The sequence below is a fragment of the Rattus norvegicus genome, chromosome 5 (genome assembly GCF_021556685.1).
Source record: "Rattus norvegicus strain SHRSP/BbbUtx chromosome 5, alternate assembly SHRSP_T2T, whole genome shotgun sequence".
NCBI lineage: Eukaryota > Metazoa > Chordata > Mammalia > Rodentia > Muridae > Rattus > Rattus norvegicus.
In genome coordinates, this window is record NC_141538.1 from 16072527 (window position 1) to 16092308 (window position 19782).

Sequence of the window (19782 nt, forward strand, 5' to 3'; positions counted from 1 at the left end):
ATTGTGTGTGACTAAATTAACATGCTAAGAGCTGAAGGGACCATATTGCAGTTTCTTCACTGTTAAAAGACTTTTTAAAATTAGCCGTTTCATAGTAATTCATCAGTTCTTAAATGTGAGTACAAATTCCCAAAGAAAATGGTTTTAAGGAAGTCTTGAGTAATTGCCATGTAATTATGACTTAAAGAAAATGAATTATTCAATGATTTTTACATTGCATTATGTACTATTACAGTATTCACATATGTTAACTATGTTGTTAACTCAATAGAAATTTAAACCCATTTATACGTATTTCTACATGCAAAAATTTAAAAATCCATTACCCAATCTTGAATCCACAATAGCACTGTATGAGTTTAACTAAATCATAAAAATATTCTTCATCTGTGGAAGAAAGAATAAATAAATAACAAAATGAAAATTTAATCCTGTGATATAGATCCCCAATGTATTTTTTGTCTATGAAGTAAAATCACCACAATTTATTTCTGTAATCATTTATCTAAATTCAAGGTTATTCTTAGGCTGACTTTTAAAGTTTCCCCAATATTGTGTGGTATTCTGTGCAGTCTTTTACATCCTTTTAACCTGCCTTGCTTTTAACCTGTGACCGTAGTTTGTCTTGTATATCTGCCCTTTCTTTTTTCCTACATTTTCTCTTTTATGTATACACCCCTCTGGATAGCTCTCACCTTCTTTTATATTTGTCTCAGGAGAAGGAGCTATGGTCTTCTCTCTCATGTACTTATTCCTTCTCTTTCACATCTCCAAAGCATGGACGTAGCCATATTCATTCCTTTCATTTGGTTCTTATAAGGTTAGAAAAACGTTGCATTCGCTGCCGTTTCTCGTGGCTTACAGTTTTCAGACCATCACTCCAATGTGCCCTCCTCCCTGCATAATCTTTCTCTGATTTTTGCTGTCTTTTCTCCCTAGATCTCAGTGACACATCATTGTGCTGAGGGTTATCCTGCTCTTTATAATGATTTTTAGTGTTTCTATAAAATGCATGGTAATGCAAATTTTATTTATGATAGCTTTGGATGTATTGTGTTTTAAAAGCATAGCATGTGGTCTAATGTGAGTGATAGTAATTGATTTTTTTGTTTGTTTCTTTTTTACATTTTTAATTGGATATTTTCTTTATGTACATTTCAAATATAATTCCCCTTACCAGTTTCCCCTCCAGAACCCCCCCTATCTCATCCTGCCTTTTTGAGGGTGCTCCTGTACCCACGAAACCTCTCCCTTGTGCCTCCCCACCCTGGCACTCCCTTGCACTAGGGCATTGAGCCGTCACAGGACCTAGGGCCTCTCCTCCCATTGATACCCTACATGGCCATCCTCTGCTATGTATGCTGCTGGAGCCATGGGTCTGTCCATGTGTACTCTTTGGTTGGTGGTTTAGTCTTTGGGAGCCCTGGGGTGTCTGTTGGTTGATATTGTTACAAACTCCCTCAGCTACCTCAGTGCTTTCTTTAACTACTCCATTTTGGACTCTGTTCTCAGTCCAATGGTTGACTATGAGCATCTGCTTCTGTATTTGTCAAACTCTTGCAGAGCCTCTCAGGAGACAGCTATGTCAGGTTCATGTCAGCATGCATCTCTTGGCATCTTTAGTAGTGTCTGGGTTTGGTGTCTGTATATGGGCTGGATCCCTAGGTGAAGCAGTCTCTGGATGGACTTTCCTTCAGCTTCTCCTCTACACTTTGTCTCCATATAGCCTCCTGTGGGTATTTTGTTTCCACTTCTAAGAAGTATTGAAGCATCCACACTTTGGGTTTTTTTCTTCTTGAGCTTCATGTGGTCTGTTTATTGTATCTTGGGTATTCTGAGCTTTTGGGCTAATATCTATTTATCAGTGAGTGCATACCATGTGCGTTCTTTTGTGATTGGGTTACCTCACTCAGGATGATATGTTCTAGTTTAATCCATTTGTCTATGAATTTCATGAAGTCATTGTTTTTAATAGCTGAGTAGTACTCCGTTGTGTAAATGTACCACATTTTCTGTATTCATCCCTCTGTTGAAGGACATCTGGGTTCTTTCCAGCTTCTGGCTATTATAAATAAGGCTGCTATGAACATAAGTGGAGCATGTGTCCTTATTACATGTTGCAGCATTTTTGTGTATATGCCCAGCAGTAGTACAGCTGGGTCCTCTAGTAATATTATGTCCAATTTTCTGAGAAACCACAAGACTGATTCTAGAGTGGTTGTACCCGCTTGCAATCTGGCCAACAATGGAGGAGTGTTCCTCTTTCTCCACATCCTCACCAGCATCTGTTGTCATCTGAGTTTTTAGTTTTTATTTTCTACCACCTTTTAATGGTCTAACAAAACACTTACTAAATGAGTATAAATTGTTAAGTTAATCCAATAATTGCTACTCATGTTTATTCAACTGACTTTATTTATTCCTTGTGCAGCTATGAAGAAGAAACAAATTAGACTCATTTTCTTGTGCATTGGTTACTTGTCAGCTCTAACATATTACTTATCAGTATCTCTTTGTTCTCAAACATAATTGTAAATGTAATTCCTTATGTGAAAGTTTTACAGAAAGGTACTTGGCTAAGAATGATTCTGAAACACAAAGAAGCCATTATGGAACCAGAGAAAGAAAAGGTGTAATTAATGTGAGGCTTTGGTTTTGCCGAGTAGATGGAGTTCGTTAGTCAAAGACTTAAATGAAAATAGCATTTCTGTTAGAGAAAACTTAAATTATCAAGCAGGATGAAGAACAAGTGCACAGGCAGAGTGCAGGCTGCTAATCAGTGAGGCCGCAGCATTCAGAATCTGGACTGGCAGCACACAGCGTCAGCCATATCCTTTACAGCCCCTCTAACAGCAAGACCAGTGCTGTGGAGACAGCCGCATGTCCAAAGGTCTATAAGTACAAATCATGAGACCACCTGTTTAAGATAAAACAGACAAACAAAAACGTGGCTTGGATTCACAGCCACGGTACCATTTTATATTTCCATTTGCAACGTAGAAGGATGTTTCTCCGAGGCTCTGCCAGCCACGTAAGCCAACACTGCATTTTGATTCTAGTTTGTTTTTCTCATTATAATCTTAACTTGACTTTCTCCAGTTGCTTTGAGAATAAGCAACGTCTGTTGCTTCTATTTTAAAATTCTATTGTTTTTCATAAAAGGTTTTATTGTTTTTGCCCATTTCTGTAATACACTGTTTCACTCACTGTCTTTCCATGACAGGAATGCAGTCTCTATTTCTGCTTACTTGCATTTATTTTACATTCTTCCATTATATGTAAACGATGTGTACAAACTTATCCCCACAATTAAATTTATTCCCCATTACTTTTTAAAAGTTATTGCAAATAGAAGCATTTTCTCATTTTTTCCCCACAGCATTCTGTTGATATATAGAAAACTCCTGGATTTTCTTTTTTTATTGGATATTTTATTTATTTATATTGCAAATGTTCTCACATTTCCTGGTTTTTCTACTGATTTTCTACTGAATTTTGATCCTTGCTCTACATGATATCAGTAAAGGCTTCTTAATACAGCAGCATCATTTTCTCATCGACTTTCTATATTTGTAATAGAATTGACTTATCTTTTTCTTGTTCATTTGTAATTTTTTTGTTCATTATACTACTATTCTTTTTTAACTGAGCAACTCTTTATAAATACTATCTAAGTATTCAGAAATGTTTACTATAGATATTTTGTCTAATTCTTTTGGGATAAGAAAATATAGTCTGTGTGTATAAAGTGTAATTTCATACTTAAAATGAAGTACTATTCCTTTGTTGCTGAGGAAATGGATTCATTCAACTTGACAAGGGATGTACTGATACATAGTCCATTTTTCTCTCAAAATGAATGCCAGACAACCACCTTTCAAACCATAAAATTCATAGCAAAATATTGCTGATAAACCCAGTTATATAAATGTCCAACAGAATATCAAACAATTCAATAGCATAAGAATCATCACTTAATTAAGTCAGATATAGGGATTTTCCACTAAGCAGAGTCCTTAAGTTAGCTAAATCACATTAGATAATAAGAAACAACACCTCATGGCCACATGTTATTAAGGGTTGAAAAAATGGCAAAGTCAACATATTTGATAATAAGCTCTATCATTCAATTAGTTACTGAAGGAGTATACTTCAACACAATGTAAAGCAGGCTAGCAGCTAGCACCCTGGTTAATAGGGACAGCTGAAAACACAAGACCACAACTAAGGCAGCCATGTTCATATTCGGCGACTGCTTCCTGTCAAAACAGTTATTCAAAACAAAGACATAAAGTCATTCAGATAGTACAGGAAGGTGAATTTATAGTGAAAAGAAATCCTAAAGACCTCACCAAAGCTTTCTAGAGCACAGTATCACATGCAATAAAGTAAGACATTAAGTCAGTTGACAAAAATTGCTAGTTTGCTATATATTAATACAACTCTGTGAGATAAAAATTGAGAAAATGCTTCCACTTCTGATAGTTTGAAAATGATAATGGTGGATGTAAAATACTTGTGAAAGGAACAATAAAGTAGAATGAAAAAAAGAAGGAAGATACAAATAAGCATTACTGTAGCCTATAGCCTGTGATGAAGGAGTTAATAATGTTAAAATATCATTATAAACAAAAATAAATAGACTCTGTATGCTGTTTACAAAAGTAATGACCTCTATAATCACAGAAAGGAAAGTAAGAGACAGTCTTCTTTCAATTAGAATTTAAACTAAATTCAAACAAACAGAATAAATCTGAAGATCCTAAGGAGCCAAGATAGACTTGAGCCCAGATAGCAAAGCTGAAATTACACGCCTGGCTGCAATCACAAAGCCATAAAGACTAGGCAGCACACCCCCATAAAAACACAAATTGGTTGACCAGTACAATGAAGTTCTAGCACAAGAAAGAATTCATGCATTTACAGTCAGTTGAATTTTGACAAAGATGCCAACACTAAATGATAGAAAAAAGAAACTATCCAGTAAATATTGGGAAAATAGTAAGTACTTGTTAGAGACTAAAATTTTTATTTTAAGTCAAAATTGAATAAATTCCTATATTTAAGATAAGAAACTACAAAATTATAGAAGAGTATAGTATATGTTTTAGCCAATTAATTTCACATGTCACTTCAAATAGTAAGCTAATATAAGCAAAAAACATAAAATGGCATCAAACTAAAATGTTCTGCACAGCAAAGGAAATCAAAAGTGAAAAGGCAGGCGATATAATGGCAGAGCATGATTGCAAGTTGTGCATCTGGGAAAGAACTCATGTCAAGGCATATAAGGTATTTAGAAAAGCAAACAGCAAAATCCACAAATTAATGCATTACCCACGCAGACCAAGACAAAGAAACATGTATGATTTTAACAAAATGAGAGGAATAAAAATGCCAACAGTTTTGTAAAAACAATGCTCAAATTGTCTCATGTCTGAAATTTGTTAAAGCTCAATGGGATAACAATTTACAAGAGACTATTGAGATAAATGTCTGAAGCTAAATGTCACAGAAGATATAAATTGTGAGAATATATTAAATATGAATATGAATAATTTAAATTCATTATGTTTCAGATACGTATACATATTTGTTACAACATAACAGATTAGTTAGATGTGAAATAAACCTTAATGTCACCCCCAATCAATTCATATATTAAAAAATGTGTGTACACACTTTTGTGCACATCTTGATAGAGCAGCATTCAAATATATATAGAGAGAAGTGCTGTTTACAACAGAAAGGCAACAAGTGTATATAATACATGGATTTCATACATGAAGTAATGTAATGTAATGGTAGAAACAAAAGGAATATTGTAACTACATAAGTAACACTAGGGAGCAGGGCTGTGAGAGGATCCTCAATGATACTTCAGTTAGCAAGAGATAGAAGTGATGTGTTTTGGAGGCAGGCAAGCAAATCTGTAGGCTTTTTCTTCTTTTTCTTTACTTTTATTATTATTATTATTATTATTAATTATTATTATTATTATTATTATTGTCGTTGTTGTTGTTGTCGTTGTCTATGCTGAACTTAGCAAGGAAAAGCAAATGCTTTATCAGAGATTTCTGCAGTAACAGAATTATTTGCTTTCTGGTGTGCATCTCTTGGTATGTATTGTTCTCAAAAATCTATTTTTAAAACATGTAAAACACATAAAAGTTTCAGTGAATGTGTCACAGTGCTGTCCCTCTGTTCTTGGAAGTCGAAAGTGTCTCACCGTGACTCTTCTTTTTGCAGTGCCCTTCTGTTTGTTGTGTATATCCTACAGGATTGTCTCCAACTTTTATCTGTAGAACAGAATTGGCAAAGAACGCTGCACCACTATCCTTGAACTAGAAATCATATTTTGAAGTACCATTAACACTAATTCTAAAACACTTGCCAATTCTATTCCCTATTTCTACCCCTCATCACTATACTGCAATGGCCACAGAAAACTTTAAAAGGAGAACATACACTTCATTAGAGAAGACTCTTTTTTTTATCTTACATGAAATATTTGCATTTTAAAACCCCGACACCAAGACAGCAAGAATTGTTTCTTTTGACAAGGAGAAAAATGAATGCAGATAATGATGGAAGCTCATTGGTTTGTAGCCTGCAAACAGTATCTCCAGATACACACATGCCATCAGTTGGAGAAAAAATTTACAACCACTGGAGCAATATATAGGTATAGATGCTTTAGATATACATACAGATAGATGTATCACATATAAGGTACAGAAATAGAAGATTATGTCTTCAGGGGATTATAAGTTTGAGTTATTTATAATGAACAAATATATTGACTTTGCTTCTGAAGTCTGGGAAGTCCAAAAGCATGGCATGAACATCTTTATGATATAGCTTTTTGCTATATTATGATATTATAGATGTGCAACAAAACATGCAGAAACAGAGGCTGGGGAAGGAAGAAAGAGGGGGTGGAAAGAAGGGAAAGAAACAAAAATATACAGAAACAGCAAAAATTTAGAAATGTGCTCTTAATAATGGAATCACCAGGAGTTCAGAGACTCTTATGGAAGAATAGGAGGGAGAATTGAGGGCAGTATGTGGAAAGTTTGAGAAAGGATTGAGGGATCTGTTGGGGATAGGAACTCCATAGGAAGACCAACAGACTCAACTAACCTGGACACTTGAGGTCTCTCAGAGACTGAACCACCAACCAAAGAGCATACATGGACTGGACCCAAGCTTCCTGAAGACATGTAGCATAGGTGCAGCTTGATCTTCGCCTGGTTTCCCTAACAACTAGAGTAGAGGCTGTTCCTAAATCTGTGACCTATGTGTGGGTCCCATTGCCCTAACTGAACAGCCTTGGCTGGTCTAGGTGGGAGAGGTTATACCTCATGCTGCAATGACTTGATATCCCAGGGCAGGGTGATACCTGGGGTTGGGGGATTCTCCCTTTTCAGAGGAGGGGAAGGGCTGTGTAAGGGTTGGGCTGAGATTGGAGTGTAGAATGAATCAGTAAATTAATTAATGAAAGTCTGCAAGTGTCTCTAATACAAGGTCTCTCTCTGAAAAGTAAACAAAGGGTGAGCTCTTTGTCCATCCTATTAATTTCAATGACTGTCCCTTTCTATAACTTAAAGGTTGCTAAAGCCCAGAGATACGTGATTACTTACTGTCAAGACTTACATTTGTGTTTGGTGATTTATTTCCTACTATAAAACCAACAAATACAACTAAACAAATAAAATTATACCTTATTATATTTACACTTATTTTTATGTATATTTATATATTACATACATTTATATTATTTATATATATTATGCTATGATGTATTTTATAGGTATATATTTTATATTGTTATATATTATACAGGTAAATTTATTTTATATTATAAATTTTATATTTTATTTTATAAAAATATATTTCCTATCATAAATATTTTATATTATTTATTTATATTGATATTGTATTATATTAATGTACTGTATTATACAGATGGATTATCTTTATATTTATTAATATTTATACTTAAATAAAATATAAAAATAAATTAAAATGCAAAAAATTAATGTCAACCTTATTTTGTAAGAAATGTTCTATTTTTCCATATTTTTCTTATCTTGAGAGTATCTTGAGCTATCTTTATTTATGAAGTCCTAATGTTGATGATTAGAGAATTCATATTTTGCAGCTTTTCTCTATCAGCAAGGACATAGCACTTCCCTTAGGGTATTTAATTTCTGATAAGATTGTCATTTGAGTTCTGGTTTCCTCTAGTTAAGGTTCTGTTTGTTGTCTTCCCTGTTCAGAAGTGTGATTCTAATGAGTCTTGGACAAGAATTTTCTTCCTTGTGTTTCACAGAACAACTCAATTGTAGATTGTAAAGAGTTAGCCTTCAATCAATTTTGGCAAATTTTCAGTTATTTCATTTTTATTTTTTGTACACGCCTTGTTTTTTTGTTTTTTTGGATATTTTTTCTTTACATTTCAAACGTTATCCCCTTTCCTGTTTCCTGTCCATAAACTGCCTATCCCATCTCCCTACCCCTTCTTCTGTGAGAGTATTACCTCTCTCACCCACGCACACTTTCCCAGCTCCCCTCCCTGACATATCCCTATATAGGAGATGAAGACTTGGCAAGACCAAGGGCTTTTCCTCCCGTTTTTGACCAACAAGATCATCCTGGCTACATATGCAGCTGGAGCCATGGTTCTGTCTATGTGTGCTCTTTGTTGGATGGTGGTTTAGCCCCAGGGAACTCTGGTTGGTTGGTTGGTATTGTTGTTCTTATGGGGATGCAAGCCCTGTAAGCTCTTTCGATTTTTTTTTTTTAATCCCGCAATGGGGACCCTGTTTTCAGTTCAAGTGTCCACATCTGTATTTGTCATGCTCTGGCAGAGTCCCTCAGGAGATAGCTATATCTGGCTCATATCAGCATGTACTTCTTGGTATCAACAATATTGTCTGGGCTTGGTGGATGTATGTATGTATATGGCCTGGATCCCCAGGTGAGGCCGTCTCTGGATGGTCTTTCTTTCAGGCTTTGTTCCAAATGTTGTCTCTATATCTCCTCTTATGAGTATTTTTGTTCCCCCTTCTAAGAAGGACTGAAGCATCCACACTTTGGTCCTCCTTCTTGAGCTTCATGTGATCTGTGGGCTATATCATGGGATATCCAAGTTTGGGGTTAATATCCACTTATCAGTGAGTGGATACCATATGTGTTTGTTATGATTGAGTTACTTAACACAGTAAGATATTTTCTAGTTCCATCCATTTGTCTATGAATTTCATGACGCCATTGTTTTTAATACCGGAGTAGTACTCCATTGTGCAGATATATCACATTTTCTGTAAAGCCATTCCTCTGTTGAGAATCATATGGGTTCTAACCAGCTTCTGGCTATTATAAATAAGGCTGCCATGAACATAGTGGAGCATGTGTCTTTATGTATGTTGGAGTATTTTTGGGGATATGCCCAGGAGTGGTATATCTGGGTCCTCAGGTAGTGCTATGTCCAATTTTCTGAGGGACCTCCAATCTGATTTGCAGAGAAATTTTCCCTGGTACCCTTGTGTTCAAGGATCTTCCCCACTGTTTCTTTTATAAAGTTTGAGTGTATCTGGTTTTATGTGGAGGTCCTTGATCCACTTCAACTTAAGCTTTGTACAGGTCGATAAGAATGGATCAATTTGCATACTTCTACACACTGACTTCCAGTTGACCTAGCACCATTTGTTGAAAATGCTATCTTTTTTCCATTGGATGGTTATAGCTCCTTTGTCAAAGTTCAAGTGAATATAGGTTTATGGGTTAATTTTTGGGTCTTCAATTCTATTCTCTTGATCTACCTGCCTGTCTCTGTACTAATACCATGCAGTTTTATCCTGATTGCACTGTAATACAGCTTGAGGTCAGGGATGGTGATTCCCCCAGTTCTTTTATTGTTGAGGACAGTTTTAGCTATCCTCAGTTTTTTGTTATTCCAAATGAATTTGCAAATTGCTCTTTTTAACTCTCTGAAGAATTGAGTTGGAATTTTGATGGGTATCGAATTGAATCTGTAGTTGATTTTTGCAAAATGACTATTTTTACTGTATTAATCCTGCCAATCCATGAGCATGCAAGACCTTTCCATCTTCTGAGATCTTTCTCAATTTCTTTCTTCAGAGACTTGAAGTTTTTGTCAAACAGATCTTTCACTTGCTTGGTTTGAGTCACAGTGAGGTATTTTTTGTTATTTGAAGGTTGTCATTTCCCTAATTTCTTTCTCAGCCTGTTTATCCTTTGAGTAGAGGAAGGCAACTGAATTTTTTAATTAATTTTATACCCAGACACTTTGCTGAAATTGTATATCAGGCTTAGAAGTTCTCTGGTGGAACTTTTGGGGTCACTTAAGCATACTATCATATCATCAATGAATAGTGATATTTTGACTTTTTCATTTCCAACTTGTATCCCTTTTACTTCCTTTTGTTTTCTGAATGCTCTGGTTAGGACTTTGAATACTACATTGAATAGGTAGGGTAAGAGTCGGAAGACTTGTCTAGTTCCTGATTTTAATAGGACTGCTTCAATTTTCTCTCCATTTAATATGATGCTGGCTATTGGTTTTCTGTAAATTGCTTTTACTTTGTTTAAGTGTGGGCCTTGAATTACTGATCTTTTCAAGACTTTTCACAGGAAGGGATGTTGAGTTTTGTCAAATGCTTTCTCACCATCTAATGAGAGCATCATGTGGTTTTTATCTTTGAGTTTGTTTACATAGTGGATTATATTGACGGACTTATATGTATTGAAACATCCCTACATCCCTGTGATGAAGCCTATTTGATCATGATGGATGATGGTTTTGATATGTTCTTGGATTCGGTTTGTGAGAATTTTATTGAGCATTTTTGCATCAATATTCATATGGGAAACTGGTCTGAAATTCTCTTTCTTTCTTGGGTCTTTGTGTGATTTAGGTATAAGCATAATTGTGGCTTCATAGAAGGAATTGGGTAGTGCTCCTTCTGTTTCTATTTTGTGGAATAGTTTGGATAGTATTGGTATGAGGTCTTCTATGAAGGTCTGATAGAATTCTGCACTGAACCCATCTGGACCTGGGCTCTATTTGGTTGGGAGACTTTTAATAGCTTTTAATAGCTCTTATTTCTTTAGGAGTTATGGTACTGTTTAGATACTTTATCTGATCCTGATTTTATTTTGGTACCTCGTATCTGTATAGAAATTGTCCATTTTCTCCTGATTTTCCAGTTTTGCTGAATATAGGCTTTTGTAGTAGGATCTGATGTTTTTTAAAATATCTAAGATTCTGTTGTTATGTCTCCCTTTTCATTTCTGATTTTGTTAATTTGAATACACACACTGTGTCCTCTGGTTAGTCTGGCTAAGGGTTTATCTATCTTGTTGATTTTCTTAAAGAACCAGCTTCTGTTTTTGTTCCTTCTTTGTATAGTCTTTTTGTTTCTAGCTGGTTGATTTCAGCCCTGAATTTGATTATTTCCTGCCTTCTACTCGGTTTGGGTGTATTTGCAACTTTTTGTTCTAGAGCTTTTACGTATGCTGTCAAGCTGCTAATGTATGCTCTCTTCAGTTTCTTTTTTGTGGCACTCAGAGATATGAGTTTTCCTCTTAGCATTGCTCTGATTGTGTCTAATAAGTTAGGGTATGTTATACCTTCATTTTCATTAAATTTTAAAAAGTCTTTATTTTCTTTTTTTATTTCTTCCTTGACCAAGTTACCATTAAGTAGAGCATTGTTCAACTTCCATGTGTATGTTGGGTTTCAGCTGTTTTTATTGTTATTGAAGACCAGCCATAGTCTGTGGTGATCTCATATGATGCATGGGATTATTTCAATCTTCTTGTATCTGTTGAGGGCTGTCTATTGCCCGATTATATGGTCAGTTTTGGAGAAGGTACCATGAGGTGCTGAGAAGAAGGTATATTCTCTTGTTTTAGGAGGAAACGTTCTATAAATATCTGTTAAATCCATTTGGTTCATAACTTCTGTTAGTTTCTCTGTGTCTCTGTTTAGTTTGTTTCCATGATCTCTCCATTGATGAGAGTTGGGTGTTGAAATCTCCCATTATTACTGTGTGAGGTACAGTGTGTCCTTTGAGATTTAGTAAGGTTTCTTTTATAAATGTAGGTGCCCTTGCATTTGGAGCATAGATATTTAGGTTTTAGAGTTCATCTTGAATATGTAGTGTCCTTCCTTATCTTTTTTGACAAATTTTGGTTGAAAGTTGATTTTATTCAATATTAGAATGGCTATTTCATCTTGTTTCTTGGTACCATTTGCTTGGAAAATTGCTTTCCAGGCTTTTCTCTAAAGTAGTGTCTGCCTTTCTCACTGAGGTGTGTTTCCTGTGTGCAGCAAAATTCTGAGTCCACTTTATGTATCCAGTCTGTCTGTCTATATCTTTATATTGGGGAATTGAGTCCATTGATGTTGAGAGAGTGTAGCGACCAATGTTTGTTGTTTCCTGTTACTTTTCTTATTAGAGGTGAAATTATGATTTTTTGTCTCTCTTCTTTTGGGTTTGTTGCCAGAAGATTATTCTCTTGCTGTTTTTAGGGTGTAGTTTCCTTGCTTTGTTGGAGTTTTCCATCTACTATCCTTTGTAGGGCTGGATTTGTAGAAAAATATTGTGTAAATTTGGTATTGTCGTGGAATATATTGGTTTCTCCATCTATGTTAATTGAGAATTTTGCTGAATATAGTAGCCTGGGCTGGCATTTGTGTTCTCTTAGGGTCTGTATGACATCTGCCCAGGATCTTCTGGCTCTCATAGTTTCTGGTGAGAAGTCTGATGTAATTCTGATAAGTCTGTCTTTATATGTTACTTGATCTTTTTTCCCTTACTGCTTTTTAATATCCCTTCTTTTTTGTGCATTTGGTGTTTTGACTATTATGGAATGGAAGGAATTTCTTTTCTGGTCCAATCTATTTGGAGGTCTGTGGGCTTCTTGCACGTTTATGGGCATCTCTTTCTTATGTTAAGGAAGTTTTCTTCTATAATTTTGTTGAAGATATTTACTAGCCCTTTAAGGTGGTAGTTTTCACTGTTTACTATACCTATTATTGTTAGGTTTGATCTTTTCATTGTTTCCTGGATTTCCTAGATGTTTTGGGTTAGGAACTTTTTGTGTTTCACTTTTTCTTTGGTGGTTGTGTCGATGTTTTCTATGGAATCTTCTGTCCCTGAGATTCTCTCTTCTATCTCTTGTATTCTGTTGTTGATGCTTGCATCACTGACTCTTGATCTCTTTTCTAGGTTTTCTATCTCCAGAGTTGTCTCCCTTTGTGATTTTTTTATTGTTTCTATTTCCATTTTTAAATCCTGGATGGTTTTGTTGAATTCCTTCAACTGTTCGGTTATGTTTTCCTATAATTCTTTAAGGGATTTTTATGTTTCCTCTTTAAGGGCTTCTACTTGTTTACCTGTGTTGTCCTATATTTTTTAAGGCAGTAATTTATATACTTTTTAAAGTTCACTATCATCATAATGAGATTTCATTTTAAATCCAAATCTTGCTTTCCAGTGTGTTTGGATATCCTGTATTTGCTTTGGTGGGAGAAGTGTGGTTTGATGATGTCAAATAGTCTTGATTTCTATTGCTTAGCTTCCTGAACTTGGCTCTCACCATCAGGTTGTCTCTGGTGTTGATTTGTCTACCTGTCTATGACAGGGGTTTGACCTTCCTGTAAACCTGTGTGTCAGCACTCCTGTAGACCTGTTTTCTTTCAGTGGGATCTGGATACAGAGAGCTGTGTGACTGGGTCAGCTTCGGGTATAGGCAGAAATCGGAAGGGTCCTGTCCAAAACTGCTCTTGGGTTTGTGTGTCCTAGGTCCTCCAGGCAGGTCACTTGGAGCAGAAGGATTGGTCTTAACTCTGCTCTCAGGTGTGTTCTGGCTCCTGGGGGTTGGCTTTCAGCTCACTGTGCAGGCAGAAACCAGAAGTGTCTTGTCCCTGTCTGCTCCTAGGTTCCTGTGTCCAAAGGGCACAGAGGGCACTTGGCACATTCCTCTTGGGTCAGGAGTGTTAGCAGAAGTAATTGTGTCCTCTGAGTTCTCAGGATTGTCTACACTTCTGAGAGTCCATCTCTGTCCCCCACCAATGGTATTCATTTAATGACCAAATACTTAAATGTTTAAATTAGATTTTATTTTGTAAGATTCACAGAGGGAGTAGGGGAAACAGATAATTTCTGTTGCAAGGCAAAAGCATACACAACTCATATATGTGTGGGAATGAAAGTCTCAGAAATGTGAAAAATGGGTAGAGAGAGAAGAATACTTCTGACAATTCATACAGCTGTGATCAAGGACATAATGGAAATGACTGCGGCTTCAAGATCTCCACATGGATATAGAAGACTAGGGAGGTTGTGTTGAATTATTGCCAAAGGTGAATTCATCAGTCTTCTGCAATATCTTCTTAATATCTGTTATTCCTATAATCCAGAAAAAAACCTCAGTGTGAAAGATATAAAACTAATTAAAGTCTTAATCAATATCATATTATTATGAAATACTGCACAAGAGGATAGAATAATTAGAAACACTAATCTTATATAAAATGCCTAAATATTTAGAAGTTTGAAGAGCTTGAAAAACAAATACTGTCTTCAACTTAATAGACACATTTTTGAGAAATATTGCTTTAATATTTGTTTTCAAAGACATTCAAAATTATTCTTCTCCTAAATGAAAATACGGAACATATACACAGACAGAGAAACACAAAGAGAGAGACATAGACACACAGAAATATTAATGGGGTGGAAGGGATGTTGGGAAACAACATAGTAGTGATTTGACAGAGGAAAGAAAGGGAAAAATAAATTTATGATTGTATTTTAGTTAATTATTCATTAAAATAAAATAAGTCTTAGATAATTGTGACAGAATTAAAAAAAATTTTCCTTGGTGGAAAAATTTTTAGCTACTACAATAATGAAGTAAAAATTTTACCACTTTCAGAAATGTCAAAAATTAAGCTGTAAACTATAAAATGGAGAAAGACAACTCTTGAGGTACTAGATGAATTCTATTGTGTTCCTATTGTAAAACCCAAGAGAAAACACTAATGTTCATCAATTTTCTTAAGCAGCACTTTGGTGTATTATCATCTCTTCTAATCATGTGGATTGTATAAATTGTAAACATCAGGAACAGTATGTAAAGCATTTGTAGTTATTCATCACTCACCACAAACAGAAAATGTGTCATTAATTTCAGTGGTTTAGTACATGTGAATTATCCTCTTTGCAATAATAAGTAATCTGCACATCATTTTATTAAGCAAATAAATCTATTAATCAGCTTTCAATCTTCTTGGCATTATAATGCATCTATCATAGTATTGTATTTTCATACATTCCATATCCTTGATTCCAGATGTTTGTTACACGTAAATATGACAATTTGTTGACAATTTCATGAAAAAATATTTCCCTGATCTATTTCTCTTTTCCTTTCAGGAGTTGGAATTTTCAAATTTGTTTGCTGTTCTTCACTGTATTCATTCATTTTTTGCTGCCAAAGTAGCTTGTTTGGACCCTCTGTTTTTAGGTAATCAGGCTGCTACTTCTGCTGCTGCTGCCAGCTCTGCTTCTACAAGCAAGGCAAAACACATGGCTTGACATGCTGAGCTCTGCCTGACAGCCGGCAGGGCCACTCGCTCCCTACTTCCACCCTAGAGAGACCATGCTGTCACCAAGTCAATCATGGAGTCAGATTGCAATTCCAGCAGCAGAAAGGTCAGGAGGCATCTGCAAATGACCCTGGGAGAGCAGAGAAAATTATTCCTTCCCCCCTGATCTCTATCAGGATACAGCTGTCACAGTGTTTGGTGACAAAGGGATGATTGGTGTAAAGTATGTAAATATTAATAAAAATTGTAAGCTACCTATAAATAAAATACCAATTAAATGACTATTTCTCTATTTTAGATGATTTTCTATGACAAATGCATATTGGGCCAGATCATGAATCAATGCCCTATCATTGTATTATGAGTGTAAAGAAGTTAAAAAAATAAAAGCAAGGCAAGTAGCATGCACATTAAACAGACAAACAAACAAACAACAAAATGAAAACAAATGACCTCAAAGACAGAAGCACCTTAACTTATCCGTGTGAGTTACTTCCTATATTCCCATCCCATGGTTCCATATGAGCACTCCAGCTGTGTTTATCTTATTGTAAAATATTCTGGAGAATTAATAAAGACAATTACATTGGCTTGTGAAAACACCCTAGGAAATGAAACATTTCTTCTTTGGTGAATGTTACTAATATGTTTTATATTAGAAAATGGTATTAATTATGAATGTCAAAAACATTCTACACTTAAACACATTTCTTCTTTTTTTGCTTAATGAGGTTTATGAACAAATCAACATTAATAAATTTAAATGTCCCAAAACTCTTGCAGAAAATAATCAATAAATTCTGTGTAAGAAACAAGTCTTTGTTATAGTTTTCTCTTTAGTCATTAACTAAAAAGTTCCTGAAAGGTACTCTCAGAGGTTATGAAAACTGGTGATATTTTCATTTGAGTTTACTTATGTGTAAATCAAGTGAGATTTGAAAACAAGCATCAAACAAGCATCGTGTTATAAAGTTCCATGGAAAGGGATTGAATAGTGTCCGATGAGGTAGGCCGCTGCAGGTAGCTTGTTTCAGCACTAGGAAGGTAAAACATCAAAAAGGTGTATTGTGGGGTGCGCACTCATAGCCAAGAACTGGAGATTGCTCATCATACAAAGCACGAGGCAGTCTCTGCCCTTTACTAAGGCTCTGTTGGTGTCTGCTTTAAACAACTAGCTGCTTGATCAAAAGTAAACAAATAAAGCCCACTTTTATCGGTACATATTTCAATTGAATATTGTTTGATTCCCCTTAAAATGATCAATTTCTAATAAGTAGGTCAGTATCCCTTCCTTAAATAGGAAACAATCCCACATTAGACTCAAGAGGAAAGCAAAATCTTTTCTTTAAAGGAACACTTACGCCTAAGTGTAAAGTCATCAAATAGTGAACTATTTTCATAATAATTAGAAATACTAATTTATTTTACACTGGATTAAGTGAAATCTCAAAATGAGATATGGAAATGTTAAGTTAGATCTAAAGATGCCTTGCCAACAAAACATGGAAATTTGATAATAGAGGTTTATATATTCTATTTGAACAAGGAATTTCAGTGTATACCCACAATAGTCACTTGGGGAGTACTGCTTACTAGAGCCACCAAACACAAAGGCTATGGTAATTCTGAATTTCACTAAGTTCTGAGTTCCACCTGTCTAACATAGAGGAGAAAGAGTAGAGAGAGACACCCTTGCTATCTCTTTTGCAAGTTCTGCTGCTGCACATGGTGGGTGCTGCCCCCAGGGTGGGTGACCACTGGAATTTAAAACATACAGTCTCCTGTAATCATTCAAAACAACTTCATAGAGCTCAAGAGATGGCTTAGTGGTTAAGAATCTTTACTGCTCTTTCAGGGGACCGGGATTTGATTGCAGAACCCACACAGTGACTCAGAGTCATCCGGGACTGCAATTTCAGGGGTTTTAATGCCCTCCTCAAAACTCAGTAGCACCAGATTCACAGGTGCATATACAAACATGCAGGTGAAACATCGCCTAAAAAATCTAAAAGTAGATTTTACAAAGCTCTATTTAAGCATACAAACCCTTTTTTGCTGTTGTTGTTATATTAACTATTCTATCAGTGCCCCTGTTGTAAAAACCAGCTGAACTGTGAGATTAGATCTGAGTATAGAACTTGTACCCTATGCGTGTTTGTAGACATATGAATATATGTATAGAGACAAGTACAAAATGTTGAGCTTAATTATACTGAAAGAAAATGTTTCACATGCATATATAGCTATATATGTATTGAGCTATAAAGTGTTGGTTGAATTAAAACCTACTAGAACAACCTTATTTTTCTTACTTTTTATAATATTGGTTAAAATATCACCCAAGCTGAAATTTCTATTTAACATGATTAGTGTAATAGGTACCAATTAGGAAAATACTTTTATGGTTTTCATACATTTACCAGTTAGTATTTAATGCTTTCTTTATAGTGTAATTAAGCACTGTGAGATGCTATGACTTTGGCTACTTAAATGAGAAAACTGTAGAAATTCATGAAAATACAGAGTTCAACTTCACAGTAAGTTAGGTTAAGATATAGATTTTTTTTCTAACAATCCCAAGTTTGAGTATTAAGCAAACATGAGAATGCTTAATTATGTGTTAACCCCTTCAGTGCCTTTTTGGATGTGTATGCACATACGTGTGTGTGTGTGTGTGTGTGTGTGTGTGTGTGTGTGTGTGCCTGTGTAGATCATTAAAGGGCTTATTATTGTGTACACACTGCAAGCTTAAAGGAAAATGTAGTTAAGTGTGTTAGAGAGAGGAGTTTAAAACAGCTAAGATGAGAATGTCTTTTCTGTGGTAAACAAAAAAATTATCTGAAATAAAGTGCATCAAAGCAGGAGGACTTGAGTTTGTTATAGGTTAACTCCAAAATTACCTTAATAGATGATTTAAATATAACAAATACCCAATGCTTCCTATCTAATTCTATTTTATAGAGCAGAATGTGCCAGTAATTTCTTACTCATATTTCAGGCATTAACTGACTTCTTGTTTTAAAACCTTTGCTTATAAACCTGTCATTCAGCAAGAAGAAAAGAAATTGAAGTCCAGTCAATACTGGCAAGCAGAGAAGGCACTTCCACATAGGCAGTGTGGTTGTCCGCTGGTATATTAGCTAATGAATCCACATAGCCCTCATTGACAGTGACTAAGATTGTTCATAGTATAGTCTGGGTTGAACGCTGGACTTAAGTGAAGCTTGACTTCTGAGGAAACCTCAATCTGAACAATCACTTCATTTTATTGTTTCACACCAGCAGTGTGGAGAAGCTTTATCAGTCAGGCACATGCTTGTGCTTAACTTTGTAAGGTAAGTGTCTGTGCTCTAACCCAACATTTTGTTTATGTTGGTATTGATGGTCTCATACACTAAAGGTCTATCTCAATCCATACCTTTAAAAATCACTGTTTGTGTTTTGTTCTGACTCCTTAATACTTTAAATCATGTCACTTTACATTATAGCTTACCTTTAAAGTAAACTAAAATATTATAAATATATATTTTATACATATTACAATGCAATGAAAAAATAAAATGTAAAATGTAAATATATTTATTTCCTATTTAAATGATTTGGTGGATGTTTGTAAAATGTTAATTCAGATCTGTGAAAATTTGCCACTCTGTCTTTGAGTTCATTAATGTACAATTACTAAAAAAAATACATTTTTTAATAAATCATACTAGAAAATAAAAATGAAAGTTTTTCTACGTTCAATTTTGCATTTCTTTGTCTCTAAGATTAATACACATTTACACTATAGTCCTAATAGAATGAACCTCGAGGTAAAAGGGAAAATCTGACCTCTCTACCCAGAGTACAAACCATTTAGAACATAATCTGCTCTGACTGATTAATATTCATGAATATTTGATGTCTGACCTCTGAAAGTCTGTGAAGACCTAAGAAAGGTGCCATTCACTAAGTTAGTTAAACAATGTAGGAGTTACAACTTTTGAAAGCATTACCACTTTGATAACTATATAATGGTTCATTAGGGATGGGATCTAGATTTGGGATGCCAGGGCAAGGACAATATTATCTTGTCACTAATAATTGATGAGCAATTATTGTAGTACCATGTGCCATCCCCAAACCACAATTGTTTT

General features: G+C 35.1%; 1 protein-coding gene across 2 annotated transcripts in view; it reads left to right on the forward strand.

The window, feature by feature from the left end:
- Positions 1-19390, forward strand: part of Sntg1 (syntrophin, gamma 1) — an 841911-nt gene extending 822521 nt beyond the window's left edge. Inside the window, 1 exon segment of one of the 2 annotated variants that reach the window (NM_001411862.1) lies at positions 15474-19390. In NM_001411862.1, the coding sequence (NP_001398791.1) occupies positions 15474-15635 (162 nt within the window). In that variant the 3' untranslated portion in view covers positions 15636-19390. 2 annotated transcript variants of the gene reach the window in all.
- Positions 19391-19782: the final 392 nt, after the last annotated feature.